At 41.1% G+C, this 19,830-nt stretch overlaps 1 protein-coding gene across 2 annotated transcripts in view; it reads left to right on the forward strand.

Annotated features, from left to right (window-relative positions):
• The window catches only part of BMAL1 (basic helix-loop-helix ARNT like 1), a 58,740-nt gene extending 42,566 nt beyond the window's left edge, over nt 1-16,174 (forward strand). For both annotated transcript variants that reach the window (XM_058160300.1, XM_058160309.1), the window contains exons 16-19: nt 1,404-1,512; nt 7,490-7,583; nt 12,841-12,943; nt 13,628-16,174. In XM_058160300.1, the coding sequence (XP_058016283.1) occupies nt 1,404-1,512; nt 7,490-7,583; nt 12,841-12,943; nt 13,628-13,788 (467 nt within the window). In that variant the 3' untranslated portion in view covers nt 13,789-16,174. The remainder of the gene's footprint in view (nt 1-1,403; nt 1,513-7,489; nt 7,584-12,840; nt 12,944-13,627) is intronic.
• Nucleotides 16,175-19,830: the final 3,656 nt, after the last annotated feature.

Below are 19,830 nucleotides of genomic sequence, written 5' to 3' on the forward strand. Positions count from 1 at the left end.
CTTTTAAATCCCATGCAGCAGGGCTACTTTTTTAACGGGCACTTAACTCCTCCTAAGTACACCAGGGGCTACCTATAAAAAGTAGTAGTAGTATATATATATATATTTCATTTCTTTGCCATTTAAAGAAAATTGAATACCGTTAACATAAGAGTTGTAGCAGGAAGTAGAAATTACTTCTTTTCAACAGGCAGAAGGACTGTTATCCCTGGAAAAAACATAATCTGAGTTTTGAAAGAGATTTCTCCTATGATGAAAAAGGTCATACATAAAAATGCATTCAACAGCTCTCAAGAATCAGGATTAACAGGGTCAGGCTCTGCATAGGAATGCATGCCAGTGACCATGAAATATATTAAAATCATATTTTACTCATTAAAGCGTACAGTGCCTTGCTCTTTGTGTAATGTTAGAGCAACTTTACTGCATTGAAATTAATGGTTGGTGAAATGAGATTGAAAGCAAAGGAAGCAAAAAAGAAATAATAATAGAATTATAACAATTGCAAAAGGGGCTTCTGGGTGGCACCACCTTTCTCGCTGGGTGCTAATTTATGGCACTCCGCATTGAATATGGTAAAAGCCGGACATAACAACTGATCCCGGCTTGATTTCCCTCTCTGGTTGAAAGAGAGAGAAAGAGCAAGGGGGGGGGAAATGTGGTAGATTCCCCTAGGGGCTTTGTTTTTGTAATGCAAAGTCCTGCAAAGGTCGAATACCCTTACCCCTCCCCCAACCTCCAGTATTCACTGCGCTCCTGAAAAAGCAGGAAAAGAGGAAGGTGTCCACTTCTGCTAGCAATTGATTTCTTTTTGTGGTTACTAAAGCAGGCGGAACAAGTGTGAGTGAACAATTATTGGTTTGCAAGTATTTTTGATTTTCTGACTTCTACCCTTTTTTAAAAAAAAAAAACAATTGCAAAAGGGTATGTGAAGTGTAGAGGTGCAAGTGCAGGTAATCCTCAACTTACAACTATTTGTTTAGTGACCGTTCAAAGTTACAATAGCATTGAAAAGAGTGATTTATTATCGTTTTTCACATTTACAACCATTGCTGCATCCCAATGGTCATGTGATCAAAATTCAAACATTTGGCAACTAGCATGCACTTATGATGGCTGCAGTGTCCTGGAGTCATGTGATCACCTTTTGCGACCTGACAAAGTTAATGGGGAAGGCAGATTCACTTAACAACTGTAGCAAGAAAGTTCGTAAAATGGGGCAAAATTCCCTTGAAATTTTAACATTGGAGATTTTGAACTTAAATGTGGTCATAAGTCAAGAACAACCAGTACCTATATTCAGAATAAATGTGTAGATTGCAGGTAATATATTAGCTTGTGTGCACTTTTTCCCCCCTTTTATTTAATTGCATTGTCCTTTCTTTTTTGAAAATCATTTTAAGGTGGTCCAAAAAGGGCCCTTCCCACAGTTCCCGGTATTCCAGGTGGAACGAGAGCCGGTGCTGGTAAAATTGGAAGGATGATTGCTGAAGAAATAATGGAGATCCATAGGTAAGGAAAAGCTCATATTATAACATTATTAAGTATATGTTTCTGAATTTGTTCTATTTCATTCCTATTTTTAACATCTTCCTTTCACAGTAACATGGGGTATAAATCCAATAAATTAATTTCTAAATAGGCTGGTCACTTGTTCTCTTTCAAGGTAAAATAAGCATAACTGCTTGTATGTTTCCTTGTATAGTTAAGTATTTTCCCATGGTTTATCCACAATTTAGGCTTAAATTGAAGGAAGTAGGGAAAAGCACTAGACCACTCAGGTATGAACTAAATCATATCCCTGATGAATATACAGTAGATGTGACAAATAGATTTAAGGAATTAGATCTGATAGAGTGCCTGAAGAACTATGGATGGAGGTTCGCAACATTGTACAAGAGGTAGCAACTAAAATCATCCCAAAGAAAAAGAAAGGCAAAAAAGCAAAATAGCTGTCTGAGGAAACTTTGCAAATAGCTGAGGAAACAAGGGAAGCGAAAGGCAAGGGAGAAAGAGAAAGATACACCCAGTTGAATGCAGAATTCCAGAGAATAGCTAGAAGAGATAAAAATGCCTTCTTAAATGAACAGAGCAAAAAAATAGAAGAAAACAATAGAATAGGAAGGACCCAGAGATCTCTTCAAGAAAATTGGAGATATAAAGGGAACGTTTCATGCAAAGATGGGCATGATAAAGGACCAAAATGGCAGGGAGCTAACAGAGGCAGAAGAGATTAAGAAGAGGTGGCAAAATTACACAGAAGAACTATATAAGAATGAGTTTAACATCCCTGATAACCACAATGGGGTGGTCACTGACCTTGAGCCAGACATCCTAGAATGTGAAGTCAAATGGGCCTTAGGAAATTTGAGCGACAATAAAGCTAGTGGATGTGACAGTATTCCAGCTGAGCTATTCAAAATCTTAAAATATGATGCAGTAAAAGTACTACACTCAATTTGCCAGCAAATTTGGAAAACTCAACAGTGGCCACAGGATTGGAAAAGGTCAGTTTACATTCCAATTCCAAAGAAAGGCAATGCCAAAGAATGTTCAAACTATTGCACCATTGCACTCATTTCACATGCTAGTAAGGTTATGCTTAAAATCCTAAAAGCTAGGCTCCAGCAGTATGTGGATTGAGAACTACCAGAAGTACAGGCAGGATTTCGAAGAGGCAGAGGAACTAGAGATCAAATTGCCAACATATGCTGGATCATGGAGAAAGCTAGGGAGTTCCAGAAATAAATTGTGGCAAGTTTTTAAAGAGATGGAAGTACCAGACCATTTTATTTGTCTCTTGAGAAACCTATATGCAGGTCAAGAAGCAACAGTCAGAACTGGACATGATGGTTCACTGATGGTTCAAAATTGGGAAAGGAGTCCGGCAAGACCATATACTGTCGTCCTGCCTATTTAACTTATATGCAGAGCACATCATGAGAAAGGTGGGGCTAGATGAATCAAAAATGACAGAAAGTGAAGAGGAACTAAAAAGCCTCTTGTTTCAGATGAAGAAGGAGAGTGCAAAAGTTGGCTTGAAACTCAACATTAAGAAAACTAAGATCATGGTATCCGGCCCTCTCAATTCCTGGCAAATAGATGGGGAAGAAATGGAGGTAGTGACAGATTTTATTTTCCTGGGCTTCAAGATCACCACAGATGGGACTGCAGCCAAGAAATTAAAAGACACTTGCTCCTGGGGAGGAAAGCTATGGCAAATCTAGACAGCATACTAAAAAGCAGAGACATCACCCTGCCAACAAAAGTGCGTATAGTCAAGTCTATGGTTTTCCCAGTTGCAATGTATGGCTGTGAAAGTTGGACCATAAGGAAAGCTGAGTGTCAAAGAATTGAGGCTTTTGAACTATGGTGCTGGAGAAGACTCCTGCGAGTCCCTTGGACTGCAAGGAGATCAAACCAGTCAGTCCTAGAGGAGGGCAATCCTGACTGCTCTTTAGAAGGCCAGATCCTGAAGATGAAACTGAAATACTTTGGCCACCTAATGAAAAGGAAGGTCTCACTGGAGAAGAGCCTAATGCTGGGAAAGACTGAGGGCAAAAGAAGAAAGGGATGACAGAGAATGAGGTGGCTGGATGGAGTCACTGAAGCAGTAGGCGTGAGCTTAAATGGACTCCAGAGGATGGTAGAAGACAGGAAGGCCTGGAGGAACATCGTCTATGGGGTTGTGATGGGTCGGAAAAGACTTTGCAACTAACAACAACAATCCACAATAAGTAAGCAGTAATTGTGAAAGAAGTTTCATAAAATAACCCAATGTGATTTCCAAGATTATGATGAACAATAGTCAACATATAGTCTTCCAAATCATAGTAATCACAGATAGGCAAAATAGACTTGAGCTTGTAGAAATGTAGCTTATTTGCCAATTTTATTTTCCTTTTGCCATATCCAGGCATATTCAGTACAATAGCAAATTGGAGCCATATTCCTTAGGAGATTATTTTTATTATTTTATTATTATTTTATTAAATTTTTATACCGCCCTTCTCCCGAAGGACTCAGGGCGGTGTACAGCCAGAAATAAAATACAAGATATATACAGTTAAAACGAATTAAAATGTAGCAAAATTTAAAAAACGGCTGATAGTTAAAATTAAATTTAAAAAATTTAAAATATTAATAAAACCCCAATTTAAAATCAAACTGTTATGCCAGTCCCGCTTGAATAAATAGATATGTTTTTAGCTCACGACGGAAGGTCTGAAGATCAGGCACTTAACGTAGGCCAGGGGGGAGTTCATTCCAGAGCGTCGATGCTCCCACAGAGAAGACCCTACTCCTGGGGGCTGCCAGCCGACATTGTTTGGCGGACGGCACCCTGAGGAGACCCTCTCTGTGAGAGCGTACGGGTCGGTGGGAGGCATAGGGTAACAGCAGGTGGTCTCGTAAGTACCCGGGTCCTAAGCCATGGAGCGCTTTAAAGGTGGTAACCAAAATCTTGAAGCGCACCCGAAAGACCACAGGAAGCCAGTGCAGACTACGGAGCAGTGGTGTTACGTGGGAACCACGCGCGGCTCCCATTACTACTCACGCAGCTGCATTCTGGACTAACTGCAGCCTCCGGGTGCACCTCAAGGGCAGCCCCATGTAGAGAGCACTGCAGTAATCCAACCTAGACGTAACCAGAGCGTGAGTGACTGTGCATAAGGCATCCCGGTCAAGGAAGGGAAGCAACTGGCGGACCAAGCGAACTTGGTAAAAGGCCCTCCTGGAGACGGCCGCCAGATGTTCACCAAAGGACAGCCGTCCATCCAGGAGGATGCCCAAGTTGCGAACCACCTCCTTTGGGGCCACTAACTCGCCCCCAACAGTCAGCTGCAGGTGCAGCTGACTGTACCGGGGTGCCGGCATCCACAGCCACTCCGTCTTGGAGGGATTGAGCTTGAGTCTGTTTCTCCCCATCCAGACCCGTACAGCTTCCAGGCACCACTTCGACCGCTTCGTTGGGGTGGTCCGGGGTGGAAAAGTACAGCTGAGTATCATCAGCGTACAGGTGATAACTCACCCCGAAACCACTGATGACCTCACCCAGCGGCTTCATATAGATGTTGAACAGGGTAGGCGAGAGAATCGACCCCTGAGGTACCCCACAAGTGAGGCGCCTCGAGGATGACCTCTGCCCCTCTGTCAACACCGTCTGCGACCGGTCGGAGAGATAGGAGGAGAACCACCAATAAACGGTGCCTCCCACTCCCAATCCCTCCAACCGGCGCAGCATGATACCATGGTCGATGGTATCAAAAGCCGCTGAGAGTTCTAATAGGACCAAGGCAGAGGAACAACCCCTGTCCCTGGCCCTCCAGAGGTCATCCACCAATGCGACCAAAGCCGTCTCCGTGCTGTAACCAGGTCGGAAGCCGGACTGGAACGGGTCTAGATAGACAGCTTCCTCCAGGTGCCCGGGGAGCTGCCACGCAACCACACTCTCTACAACCTTCGCCACAAAGTGAAGGTTGGAGACTGGACGGTAGTTTCCCAAAATAGCTGGGTCCAGGGAAGGCTTCTTCAGGAGAGGTCTCACCACTGCCTCTTTCAAGGCGGCGGGGAAAACCCCTTCAACCAAAGAAGCATTTATAATCCCCTGGAGCCAGCCTCATGTCACTTCCTGAGCAGCCAGCACTAGCCAGGAAGGACACGGGTCCAGTAAACATGTAGTTGCGTGCAACCTCCCCAGCAACCTGTCCACGACCTCGAGAGCCACAGAATCAAACTCATCCCAAATAACCTCAACAAGACGTGTCTCCGCCATCTCGGTTGGATCATCGCAATCTTGGTCCAAGCTATCACGAAGCTGAACGATTTTATTGTATAGATAACCGTTAAACTCCTCAGCTCGTCCCCGTAGGGGGTCATCCCGTCCCTCCTGTTGAAGGAGGGAATGGGTCACCCGAAACAGGGCGGCCGGGCGGTTATCTGCCGATGCAATGAGCGTGGAAACGTAGGAACGTTTCGCCTCCCTCATTGCCACTAGGTAGGTCTTAGTAAAAGACCTCACTAGTGTCCGATCAGCCTCGGAACGGCTGGACCTCCAGATACTCTCTAGGCATCTTCTCCGGCGTTTCATCTCTCTTAGCTCCTCGGAGAACCAGGGAGCCAATTGAGATCTACGCCGGGTCAGAGGCCGCAAAGGCACGACACGGTCCAAAGCCCCAGCCGCGGCCCGTTCCCAAGCCGCAACCAGTTCTTCAGTCGTGCCGTGGGTAAGATCCTTAGGAAATGGCCCAAGCTCCGTCAGGAACCTCTCCGGGTCCATCAGGCGCCTGGGACGGAACCAACGCTTTGGCTCCGTCTCCCTGCGGCAGTGAGCGGCGGTCCGAAAGTCTAGGCGAAGAAGGAAATGATCTGACCATGACACCGGTTCTTTCACTATATCTCCTAAATCCAGATCATTTACCCACTTAAAAACTTAAATCATAAAACCTGACAAGAATGCTGTGACTGTCCCACAATGAACACAATGTGAGGAACCCCAAAGGTTTCAAGAGGCAACTGGATTTTGTTTTTTCTTTTTCTTTGAAGATGTTTCATATCTTATCTAAGAAGCATATTCAGCTCTGACTGGATGGTGGGGAATAGAAGGATTTATACTCCTTGCAGTCAGCTGTCACTAAAAGAATGCAAATGACCAGCTGTCTGCAAGGAGTATAAATCCTTCTATTCCCCACCATCCAGTCAGAGCTGAAGAAGCTTCTTGGATGAGAAGCAAAACGTCTTCAAAGAGAAGAAAAACCAGAAAGCCCAGTTGCCTCTTGAAAAATCACCTTTGGGACAACCATGACCTGGATGACTGAAAAATCTCCATAGACAATGTGAGGAAAAGCCATGCAGTCTAAGAATAGAGATTATGATTTACTGGAATATTTTATAAGTATAATTTACTACCTTGTTTCTCCGAAAACACGACCCACCTCTTTAATAAGCTCAACCCTAATCTTGGGAAAGAAGGGTAATATTACCCCTACCCTGAAAATAAGCCCGGGGGATGGGCGTGGCCAGCACGACTGGCGGTACGGGCATGGGGGGGGACAACTGTTCGACTACAGCTGCTGCCTGCTGGCCCCTTGGGGCAGCGCAAATACCGCTTTTGCCCTGCTCTTTCTGGATGCAGCACTTCTGCTTGTTGGGCTACTTCCCCGAAGCCGGCAGCTCTGCGGCCAGCTGGTTTGCTTTTTCCCTTTTTTTGGGAGGGTCACAGGAAAAAACCTCCATTCCGAATGCTGAAGGTTCAGAATGGAGGCAACGGTGCATCCACAGCGCATCCAGCTGACTGAGTCTAGCCTGCTGCACCTCAAAAAAAGTAAGACTGCCTCGAAAATAAACCCAAGTGCTTCTTTTCAAGTCTAAAAAAAAAAATAAGACTTGGTTTCAGATTATAATTTTGGGGTTGTTGATAATATGTCATCCTAAAAAAAAATGACTTTATTTTTTTATGCCTTTTGTAATTTGGCTGTCGTTGGTGTAACAGGATACGAGGGTCTTCCCCTTCAAGTTGTGGCTCTAGCCCATTGAACATGACCAGCACACCTCCCCCTGATACTTCATCACCAGGAGTCAAAAAGGTGAGACAGGAGAAGGAGTTTTTTTTAAAAAGCTATATTGTCAGACTTCACCATATACATTAATCCAAACTGTTGTAACAAATTTGTAAAATGAATGTATTGCAGCATTTGCAATCTGTTGAAATAGATGATAGGCATAATAATAAAATAATTCTAAGTGGAGTTTTAAAAAGTTGTTTAAAAGGATTTTTAAATACAAACCCAAACACAAATATGAACATATTTTGCCTTATGAATGTATAAATCCATCCATTAAGTTTAAACACCGAAAGCTTCAGAATTCAAGCTATAGCAGAAATCTGATTTTCATCGTTCAAAAGAATCAAAACTGCTTTCATAATACAAAAATTGCCTGTACTAATAAATGCTTATCATAGAAATAATGTTTCCCTTATTGACCAGTGCTTCAATAATAGGTAACAAATTTGAGAACCATTAAACTGATTTATAATGACAAGTGCCCATGCACAAATTTGAAGAGCTTATTAAATACACTTGAGGTAGGATCTTAAGTACATTGTGATTAATGGTATCCTGGCTCTGAGTAGGAACAGTATGTAACTATTGATCATGTTGCAGTATTTTCTTTGTGGGTATCATTAAAAAAAGCCTCAAGTCTGTGGCAGAGATCCAGAAAACTGGAGCTGTGGATCCATCCATTTCTTATTAAATGTTCAGTGGAACCAGATATATTTATAGCATACAGCCGTGATGGCGAACCTATGGCACACGTGCCACAGGTGGCACGCGTGGCCATATTGATGGGCATCCGAGTTCAGCTCCAGCACACATGCGCGCACCGCCCAACTGATTTTCGGGCCTTCTAGGCTCACCGGAAGTAGTACAAGCTGTTTCCTGCCTCCGAAGGGCCTCGGGGGTGGGGAAGGCCGTTTTCACCCTCCCCAGGCTCCTAGAAAGGCTCTGGAGCCTGGGGAGAATGAAAAATGGACCTATCAGGCCCACCATGCCATCGTGTGCCAAAAGCAGGGGTACGGGGGGGTGCGCGCGCATGCTGGGGGGTCACGTGCATGTGTAGGGCTGGGGCGCATAAAATTATGGGTGTGGGCACGCACGCACCACCCCATGCTCTCCCCACTTTTGGCACACGATGGCAAAAAAGTTAGCTATCACTGGTATACAGAATGCCTATGAACCAGGGTGCCTAACATTGTAAAAATAAGTTTTTGAGTTATTGCTCACTGCTGTGTGATTATGTGTTAATATGAAGCTACTGGTATCTTATCATCAAAAATTTACCAATGTATTTCAGCATATCCCTGCATCAAATGGGATCTAAAGTAAAAAAGGAAGGTCAAAATATAACAAAGTTTATCTCTTTCCATCACCTAACTGCATTTAATTTTTTTATTTCTGTGCTCACCCATTTCATCAAATGTGACTCTGGGCAGTGTACAATAAAAAAAAACCACTATAAAATACAGGTAGTCCTCGACTTATGACCACAACTGAGCCCAACATTTCTGTTGCTAAGCATGACAGTTGTTAAGTGAGTTTTGCTCCATTTTATGACCTTTCTTGCCACAGTTGTAAAGTGAATCACTGCAGTTGTTAAATTAGTAACCCGGTTGTTAAGTGAATCTGGCTTCCCCATTGGTTTTGCTTGACAGGTCACAAAAGGTGATCACCAGACCCCGGGACACTGCAACCATCATAAATGGGTCAGTTGCCAAGTGTCTGAATTTTGATCACGGAGATGCTGCAATGGTCGTTAAGTGTGAAAAATGATCATAAGTCACTTTTTTCAGTGCCATCGTAACTTCAGTCATTACACAAATGGTTGTAAGTCAAAGTCAAAAAACATTTAATAATTAAAAAACATTAATATTATTAAATGGCAGTATTTTAATATGATTAAAACGATATCTTAATACATATCCATGTAATTCTTCTAAAAGAGAGAGACCAAGCTTTTTCAGCATCCTGCTATTTTGTTTTGAGAGCAACAACTGGCATGTCTTATGACATCGATATCACTCAATGGATTATATAGAATTTTTTAACCTGAATTTCTTGGATTATTTCAAAATGGGGAGGGATATTAGATATTAAATAGCAATAGCACTTAGACTTATACACAGCTTCATAGTTTACAGCCCTCTTTAAGCAGCTTACAGTGTCAGCATATTGCACCCAACAATCTGGATCCTCATTTTACCGACCTCGGAAGGATGGAAGGCTGAGCCCACCTTGAGCTGGTGAGATTCGAACTGCCAAACTGTGTGTCATGCAGATGATTAATATGGAATTTTAGAAGAGGGAAGTAGTGATAGGAATATCTGTAGCTCAAGTGTAGGATGAGGCTAAAGTTTCGTTCTCCAAGCTTGTGGGTTGGTTTCTGAATGTTTCGTTACCAGTCTAGTTAACATTTTCAGTGGAATTTAGGGAATGTCCGTGTTGGTGTTGTTCAGTTTATAAGGGCTTCGTGCGATCAGTAGATAGGAGGGTCCTGATGAGGGTCTTGTGATGGGGAGGTCACATTCAGGTGAGGGTCCTTTGGAGGTGTAGTGCTGATTGGGGAACGTTGCGTGTTGCTTGAGGGTCGGTGCTGTCACTGGTTGGTTGTGCAGTTGATTTTAATTATCCGGGGTTCTCTTAGGTTGTAGGTGTTATGTTCTGTTGATGGAATTGCTTGTGGAGTGCCAGGGATTTTGGATTGTGGCAATTGATTAACAGCTGGTGTTTATGGATTCTAGTTTTCAGTTGAGGTGATGCTTGCCCCAGTAGAATTTGTTACAATGGTTACAGTTGATTTTGTAAATTACATTGTTTCTTTCATCCTTCTGTATCATGTCTTTAGTTCTGGGATAATTCCTGGCAGAGTGTGGATGTGGGTTTGTGGGCTATTGTTATTCCTAGAGCTTGGAGAATTCTGGCTGGGGAAGTAGTCTTCTCACTAAACGTTAAGAGGGGTTTTACAAAAATGTGGTGTGTGATGTTGGAACGTTCTCATAGTTAAAAAATTGGGACCAGGAGTACATTGAATTATGGGCTCTTGGGGTTTTCAAGATGCAAACATCACCAAGCATTTTTTGTGACTTTTCCCCCACTTTTCACTTGCCATAACAAGCAGAAAACAATTTCATTTTTAAGTTGCATTCCTTTACAGTACTCGTTTCTGGCCTCCCAGCTCCCTGTAATTGGTAACAGCAGCCACAAAATAACAAATCCTGGACCTTAGAAATGACAAAACAGAATTTTTAAAAGAATTTTTTTTCCTCTGCGGTACTAGAAAAATAAAGCTTTCTCCCTCTGGTGAAAACTACATTGCTATGTGTGCAATCCTATATGTTCGCTAAATATGGTTATTAGTATATGCTATCCCTGCTTTACAATTACTTTACAGTTAAGGTAACTGGTATTTTGTTTCTCAGATTGTCATTCTCTTTCTTTGGCTGGTTGAATGTGATATCTCTCCTCCTCCATGGTGAATTAAAATTTGGATAATTTGTGGTCAAGTCAGTGTTGCTGTGCTGCTAGCTGGAGGTTCAATAGACTGGTCCTGCCCTGCCCTTTTGGCCATCTGGAGGCCAGGATAGACTGGCCCTTCCTTCAGCTGCTGGAAATCAGATAGACCGGTCCCATCCTAGTCGTCCAGAGACTAGGTAAACCATTCCCACCATCAGCTGCCAAAGGACGGTCAGCCATAGTCAAGCTGCCAGGAAATCAGAAGTTGCTCCCACTTCCACTACTTTTTTTCCCTTGATCGTCCTTCCTTGATTATGTAAGGCAATATCTCTGAAAAGACCAAACAGGTCCCGGTGTCAGGGTTCCAAGTAACAGACACAACAAAATCAAAACTCTGAGACCTGGAGATTTCTCAAAGTAAAATTTTACTAGGAATGACATATTGGCACAGCTGATGAAAACCCAACTCTGAAAAACCCTAGGTTTTTCCCACCCAAGTCAAAACCCAAAGTTCATGCCCCCCCAGGTCACACATCCATCACATGGTCCAATCAGGTCACAGTCCTCCTCCGGCTGTCTTTGGTCCACACCTTTCAATCACCTGGTTGGGACGTCCTTGGCTCCCACAGGAATGAATGTTATTTTGGCTACACTGTCCCCCAGTTATCGCTATCTACCCCTTCACATTCCCTCAGCTGCAAACAGCCTTGCTGTGGCAGCCCTGAAGATTTCCAAAATGGTTTCAGGGCTGACACATGGGTTATCTATTATTATTATTATTATTATTATTATTATTATTATTTATATTCTAGTTTTCAGTTGAGGTGATGCTTGCCCCAGTAGAATTTGTTACAATGGTCACATTTGATTTTGTAAGTGGATAAAAAAAAAAGAACAATATACAGTTAAAATACAATTAAAAAACTTATTATACAGTATGGCCGAAATAATTAAGAATTATGAATCTAAAAACCCCAATTAAAACCAGAGAGAAAATTTAAAATTTAAAATGGTTTCAGGGCTGACACATGGGTTATCTAGTAGTATATAAGAGTATATTATATCTAGTAGTATATAAGAGTATATTATATCTAGTAGTATATAAGAGTGTAGTGTAGCCATTACATATGAAGAATTAATCCATTCTTCCATTTAAAGCCCTGATATGATTCCTATTTCCCAGAAATTAAAAAGATAGGGCATACTATCTTATGTAGTCACATTTGATTTTGGTAAGTGGTATAATTACCTAGTTTCATTTTGTCTACATAAAGTATCATCTGGAATGTAGTGTCATCACTTGGGATATGTGTAAGGATAATATTGGTGACAGCATTGCTTTTGAAGTATGATATTACAGCAAGCATGTGCATGTGAAGCTTTGTAACATAATGAATCCATTTTATTTCACAACACAAAATTTGATAAGGAAAATAATCACATGGGATTTTTCACATGGTGAATAGGTTCTTACTAACTGTGAAGCATAGGGTGTAGCTAAGATTCACCAAAAGTTGGTTCCCAAGTTAGAAATCTCTAGAATGATTGTAATTGTAGCAGTAATGAACTACATAGGAAGTATGTATTCTGCCTGAGTAGGACTTCTTTGTCACTAATCTGACATGTGAATGTACAAAGCAAATTATTGAGGAAGTTGCATAGCTATATAATGTAGATGAAATTTTATTTTTAGAAATATACTGACATTACCATTTATAGATTTCGGTGAAGTGTTAACTTTATGCTAGACTTTTATATAGCTTCCAGCAAGATCAAATGTGTAAAATAGGCTGAATATGAAGCCTTCTATTTTGTTTTCATTTTCTTTCAGATTTTGAATGGTGGAACACAAGACATTCCTCCTGCCAGTATATTGCCTGGCCAGATACAAGACAATCCAGTATATCCATATTCTGACAACAACTCCATTCTTGGTAGGCCAATTCATGAAAGACACAAGATTAAAATGAGGAACAGGAGAGTAGAGTCCTTTCAATGTATATAGCTAGGTGAAATCCTGAAGAGTGAATCCTGCCATGGAATGAATAGAATTTCTAAGGAAAGATATATCAAATTAAAATATGAGCATATTGTAATATTGTATTAATAAAGCCCTGGAGTTTTAGAGGATCGTTTTGTTGGAAGATGTTTTTAGTTTAGTTCCAACATTATTTCCTAAAAGAAATTCTACAACTTTGGTAGCATACTAGTAATTTTGCAAGTTACTATGGTGAAATATAAGATTAATATCTTAAATATTTCTATTTAGAATATTTTATAGTGATATTTAATAACTCTTAAAAACAGGTTATTTTTTTCAGTTTCAAACTATCTCATCCCCTGGAAAAATTCTTAAAGACATCTAAACAATGACTAGCAGTATTTTATCCCAGTTTTAATTATTTATACTACAACGTAATCAATTACACAATACTATATGGATGTTTCATTTCATTGTACATTTGACAGAGATAAAGTCAGCTATCAAATAAGAGAGTTCATAATATATACAATTGCTCTTAACGTTGCTCTCAACTATATTGTATGCTTTTCTAAGTATGATAATTAGTTTAGGAATAGAATTATTATAACATTTAATTTTTCTATTCTCTTTCTAGGGGAAAACTCACATATAGGAATTGATATGATAGACAATGACCAAGGATCCAGCAGCCCCAGCAATGATGAGGCAGCCATGGCAGTTATCATGAGCCTTTTGGAAGCAGACGCAGGGCTTGGGGGCCCAGTTGATTTTAGTGACTTACCATGGCCCTTATAGATGCTGCTCATGAGCTTTGACAACAGAATATATCAAAGTGCATTATTGGTGGAGTTCTCCGATCTGTGAAGCTTGCTGAATTGCTTTGGTGTTTTAATTTGATAAGCCATATCAGAGAACAGTCATACTTCTCCCGTGTGTACTTTCTGACCAAGTGGAGATGAATTTGCAATGGTGTTCCTATCATTTTTGTTAGCTGTGTATAGCTTGCATTAATTGTATATTTTGGGTATTGTTTTTGTGTTGACTTTTTTTTTAAAAAAAATCACTGTGCAAATTAAGCACTAGCATCACTGGTAGCTTTTATATGCAAATGTCATTTCAGCTATATGGTGTTTTTACACTACAGAGAAAGTCCCTATGTGGATAAGGAATATTTCTTATACTAATATATCAAAGCTGTTTCTTGTAAGATCCTTTACTATAAATATTGTTGAAGTGTAATGTATTAGACAGTTAAATATTTTTAAAATAAAATGTTTTCTTTGTTCTAAATTGGAGTTACTTTGTAAAGTAGGTTTCTAGATAATTTATTATATTAAAAATAGCAAACTTCAGCTGTTTTATGCAACTTGGTTGACTTAATAAGCCAAATCCAGGATGAATATAGTTTGACTATTTGCAATATAACCTATACAACTGCAATTTGGGTGGGTATATTGTATTTGATCCATAGATTTGTAACACCATAGGGATACTTGAAATACTTGAATTGGGTAAACTTTAAAAAAGGGAAATTTTCTTCCTTCCTTCCTTCCCTCCTTCAATCCAATATAGGCAAGAGCTTGGACCTTGTCTTGCTTGCTTTACTCCTCTTTCTTTCTACATCTGGCAAAATAAGAGAGTGAGAATAAGTCACAGAACAATGACGCTTAAGTGTAGTGGTATTTGGAAGATGGATTGCTCCTTGAACCAAGTAGGTCTCATCCTAGAAGATAAACTGTCCTACTAAAAACCAACAGGATGCCTGAGGCATACATCAAACATATTATTTTGGAGTGGACCCATACCGAAACACAGCATAGTTAATATTCAAATATTATAGTATTAGTTCATATTCATAGTTCAATAGTTTCCTTACTGAAATGGAAGGAGAGTAAAGGGAGTTGAATGAGACAGGAATGGGAGACTGTGGACCCTTTGCTGATGCAGATGGTTTCCTGAGTATTGGCTGAGTGATTGCCGATCATTTCTGGAGTGAATGACCACTATGCCTTATTAGAGTCTTGTTCTTGCTAACCTACCTGGGGCAGCTCCAGGGGATATATAAACAACCCCTTTTCCAAAAAAACAAGATCAACAAGCAAGGAAAAAGGAGTTTGAACAAAGTCAAGAGGAAAGCACAGGGAGATATCTGCGTTCTCTTCTTTTCTATTTCTTTCCATCAGTACTACCGGTAGGTAATCATTTGCTAGAAAGATAACTTTTGAGAACTTGCAACCAAAACTCAGCTGTACATCTCCACCCCGAACCACCCCAACGAAGCCGTTGATGTGATGACTCGGTGCCTTGAGGCCGTGCGGGTCTGGATGGGGACGAACAGACTTCGGCTCAACCCATCCAAGACAGAGTGGCTGTGGATACCAGCGTCCCGGCACAGTCAGCTAACTCCATTGCTAACTGTGGGGGGTGAATTGTTGGCCCCCAGGGAATCGGTGTGCAATTTAGGCGTTCTCCTGGATGCACGGCTGTCTCTGGAAGACCATTTGACAGCCGTCGCCAGGGGAGCTTTTTATCAGGTTCACCTGATTCGCCAATTGCGCCCTTTCCTGGATCGGGATTCGTTATGCACAGTCACTCATGCCCTCGTTACTTCCCGTCTGGATTACTGCAATGCTCTCTACATGGGGCTCCCCTTGAAGAGCACCAGGAGGCTCCAACTGGTACAGAATGCGGCCGCACAGGGGATTGAGGGAGCTTCTCGTAGCTCCCATGTAACACCTCTCCTGCGTAGGCTGCACTGGTTACCGGTGGTCTTCCGGGTGCGATTCAAGGTCCTAGTTATCACCTTTTAAGCGCTCCATGGCATGGGACCGGGATATCTATGGGACCACCTGCTGCCGTCAGTTACCTCCCATCGACCAGTGCGCTCTCATAGGGAGGGCCTCCTTAGGGTGCCGTTGGCCAACCAATGTCAGCTGGCAGCCCCCAGAGGAAGAGCGTTCTCTGTGGGAGCTCCGGCCCTATGGAATGATCTACCTGTGGGACTTCGTCTTCTCCCTGATCTTCGGACCTTTAAGTGCGAGCTCAAAACCTTTTTCTTTCATCAAGCGGGGCTGGCCTAATGACTAATTTTAATATTGAGGGTTTTTAGGGGTTTTTTTAAGGGGCTTTAATATATTTATTATTTTTTATTCTACAATTTTAACATGCAGCGTATTGAATTAGATTTTTAATTGAATATTGTATTTTAAAATTTTTCGATATTTATGTTTTATTTATGCTGTACACCACCCTGAGTCCTCGGAGAAGGGCGGTATAAAAATTTAAATAATAAATAAATAAATAAAATAAATAAAACAAGCAACAGGAAAGATTCACGTGTTCAGGTAAGGAAGTTGACAGAGAAGGCTCCAAGCAACAAGTGAGGGAAGCATCATTGTAACTTGTAAATAATATATAGCGTTTCTCTTCCTGCCTACAAATGCCAAGAGTGCATTCCTGCTAATGTGCTCCCTTTATTAGGGGGAAAAAAGTTGTAATTCTGCAATGGATCAGAAATATTAAGCTTCTTGACTACACAGTTGAAACTCTCCAAAAGAAATGTATTGGAATAAATACCAGTTGGTGAGGGAGAGGACCTCTCTGGTACAAGCAAGTATATGGAAGAATGGGATATAAAATAGAAGAATCACTGGTCTCAAGCTCTCCTAAAGGTTTCCCTCACACATATGTGCTAGTCATTCCTGACCCTAGGGGGCGGTGCTCATCTGTTTCAAAGCCAAAGAGCCAGCGCTGTCCGAAGATGTCTCCATGGTCATGTGGCCAGCATGACTAAACGCCAAAGGCGCACAGAATGCTGTTATCTTCCCACCAAAGGGGCTCCCTATTTTTCCACTTGCATTTTTTATGTGCTTTTGAACTGCTAGGTTGGCAGACGCTGGGACAAGTAACAGGAGCTCACCCCATTACATGGCACTAGGGATTCGAACCACTGAACTGCTGACCTTTCGATCAAGCTCAGCATCTTAGCCACGGAATCACTTTTCAAACTCTCCTAGAGGAGTATTAATAGTCACCTGGGCAAATCATATCACTGAACACGTAGAGAAGACAGCCTCATACTAGCGAGAGAAAGTGCTATCGATGTGGCCTGATATTGGGTAAATATCATTTACTTTTAATCTTATTTCGCATACTTTTTACACATGCTACATTTCTATGACCTGGTTTATACTTATTTTACTTGCTCAGCGTTGAATGTTATAGGTCTACAATTTGAAAGTGCTCCCAACACAAATTTTTAAAAACCATAACCATTATATTAAAAAAAAACCTTGGGGCCCCATGGGCTGAAGAAACCTCGGAGCTTCCTTAAGAAAAAAGTTATGTCAAATTGATGGGTGCTGCCCAGTTTGCAGCCTGATCATTTGGCAGAAAGTATTAAAAAGAACACGGGAATCTAGTATCTTGTACCCCAGCCCCCAGTAATAGGAATTCGTTGAACTGAAGAAAACTGGTACCTTGGAGGAAAGTGAACACATTGTCCCTTGAATTTGTGATATCAGGAGTTTTGGAGAAGAGTCAGGCTTGCATACTGGGCTGCAGAAAAGCAGATTTTGATGAACTCCAATTTTGAATGGAATGTGAAACAAGATACTGTACTGAACGCAACCACAATCTCCACAAGAAAAAGGGAAAGAACTTTAAGAGACCAGTATGGATCTATGCAGAGCTCTCTCAGATACTGAAAAGGATATTTACAGGTAACAGGAGAAAGAAAATCAATTCAAATACAAGATAGTATCCAAAAGCTGCAGGAACCTTTCAGAAAAGCTAAAGTTCAAAAAGTACTGACGCTTGCAATAGATGATGTTGGTAACGGGAGAGAAAAAGAAAGCAAAACTTAAGAGTAATTTCTATTTGGCTTCTGCCCTCTTTTATAAGGTTATAAAACTCAGCTGGTCATCATCATGCGACTGGGGAGAAAAAGATAATAAGAACATTCAGCTAATTTACATGAATCTGAATCGCCAGAGTCACTTGGATTATGTCCCAGAATACTCAAGGAACAAGCAGAGATTATTATAGAATCACATTCAATTCTCTTTAAGGAATTCTAGAGCAATTGTTACCTTCATCTTCAAGGAATATGATAACTACAGACCTTGATGTCTAACTGGGCAAGGATCTCAAAATAGGTTATCAAGCAGCATGTCTGAGCATTTGGACAGGCATGCTACATTTAAAAGGATGGGATTCTCACAAGTCATGACAATTTTTTTTTAATAAACTAGCTTAGAATTACATATTCTTAAAATTGTAACGTGGATAAATGTTGTTACATGGACTTATAATTGACTGAATGACCATACCCAAACAGTGCTAATTAATTATTCAATTTGAGGACATTATCAAGTGGAACTTCAATATTTTTATCAATGATTTGGGTGAAGAAGTTGATGAGAGACTTTTTAACAAATTTGCAGAGGATATAGTGCTGAAATGCATCTACTTTAGAACAAAACAAAACAAGATTCAGAAGTGAATTAGTAGGAGTTGAATGGACCTTTAATGAATAAATTAAAACCCTGCATTTGGAAGGGGAAAAAATATAAAATACAAATATAGACTTAACTAGTAGTACATATGTAAAGAATTTGGGCATCCTTATCAACTACAATTAAACACAAGTTGGCGATGTGGTACAACTGCTAGAACAGCACATGCTATCTTGTGGCACAGGAATCTAGAACCCAGATGGGAAGTATTTATTCCATTTTCCTCTGTCCAAGCAAGACCCCTTTGAAGTACTGTGGCCAATTCTAGAGAGCAAAGTTGAAGAAAGGACAGTGAAAAATTCAGAAGCTACAAAGATGGTGAAGAACCTGGGAACTAAGCTCTTTATTAACCATGCTCCAAGAGAAATGATTAAAGAAGTAAGGATCCTGATTAAAGGATCTATAAGAAAAAACTAGGGTAGATATGGTAATCTTTACATATATAAAGAATTGTCGTACAAGAGCGGACTTAATCTATATAATACATGGTGGGATCCAGCCAGTTTTTCTGGATCCGGAGAACCAGGAGCAGCGACTGCGGGATGGTCCGCCCACCCACCCGGACTTAATGCAGAAGGCCATGTGCATGCACAGATACACGCTCACATTTGCAAACCGGTAGGGAAAGTATCGTATTTTTTACCTTAGTTTTTGGGGAGGAAAATAAGAAAAAAGCTGATTGGCAGGTGGATTGGCCTCCCGGAATACCCCCAATCAGCTGTTCCCAGAGGTAAATTTTAGCAAAAGGTTCCTTGGTTGTGAGCTCTGTGCCTTGCTTTTTTTGGCTTTTTTTCCCTGCCTCTGAAACTCTGTTTCAGAAAAAACTTTTTTCTGCCTCTGAAAGCCTCCAAAACAGAACTTCAGAAAAAAAGCCTCTGAAGCTCTGTTTGGGAGCTTCTTTTCTGAAGGTCTATTTGGGGGCTTTTTTTCTGAAGCTCTGTTTGGGGGCTTCTTTTCTGAAGCTTGGTTTCTGATGCTTTTTTCAGCCTCTGAAACCTCCATTTGAGAAGCTGGGCGGAGCTACATTCGGAGTATAAGACACACCCAGATTTTCACCCTCTTTTTTGGGGGGGAAAGGTGTATCTTATACTCCAAAAAATACAGTAAGTGAATCCCACCGCCGTCTATATTGTCACAGAAGATACAGCCAGAACCAACGGATTAAAGCTAAAAAGAGATATTTAAACTTCAGGAGGAACTTCTTGATTGTATGAAATGTTGATCAGTGGAATGAGCTGCCACATAAAATGGTAAGTTCTCCTTTAGGCATCTTGCGGTTGGATGGTTCTCACAGATGCTCCAAAAGATTAAGGCACTAGGC

Source organism: Ahaetulla prasina, chromosome 1 (assembly GCF_028640845.1).
Source record: "Ahaetulla prasina isolate Xishuangbanna chromosome 1, ASM2864084v1, whole genome shotgun sequence".
In the NCBI taxonomy this organism is placed as follows: Eukaryota; Metazoa; Chordata; class Lepidosauria; order Squamata; family Colubridae; genus Ahaetulla; species Ahaetulla prasina.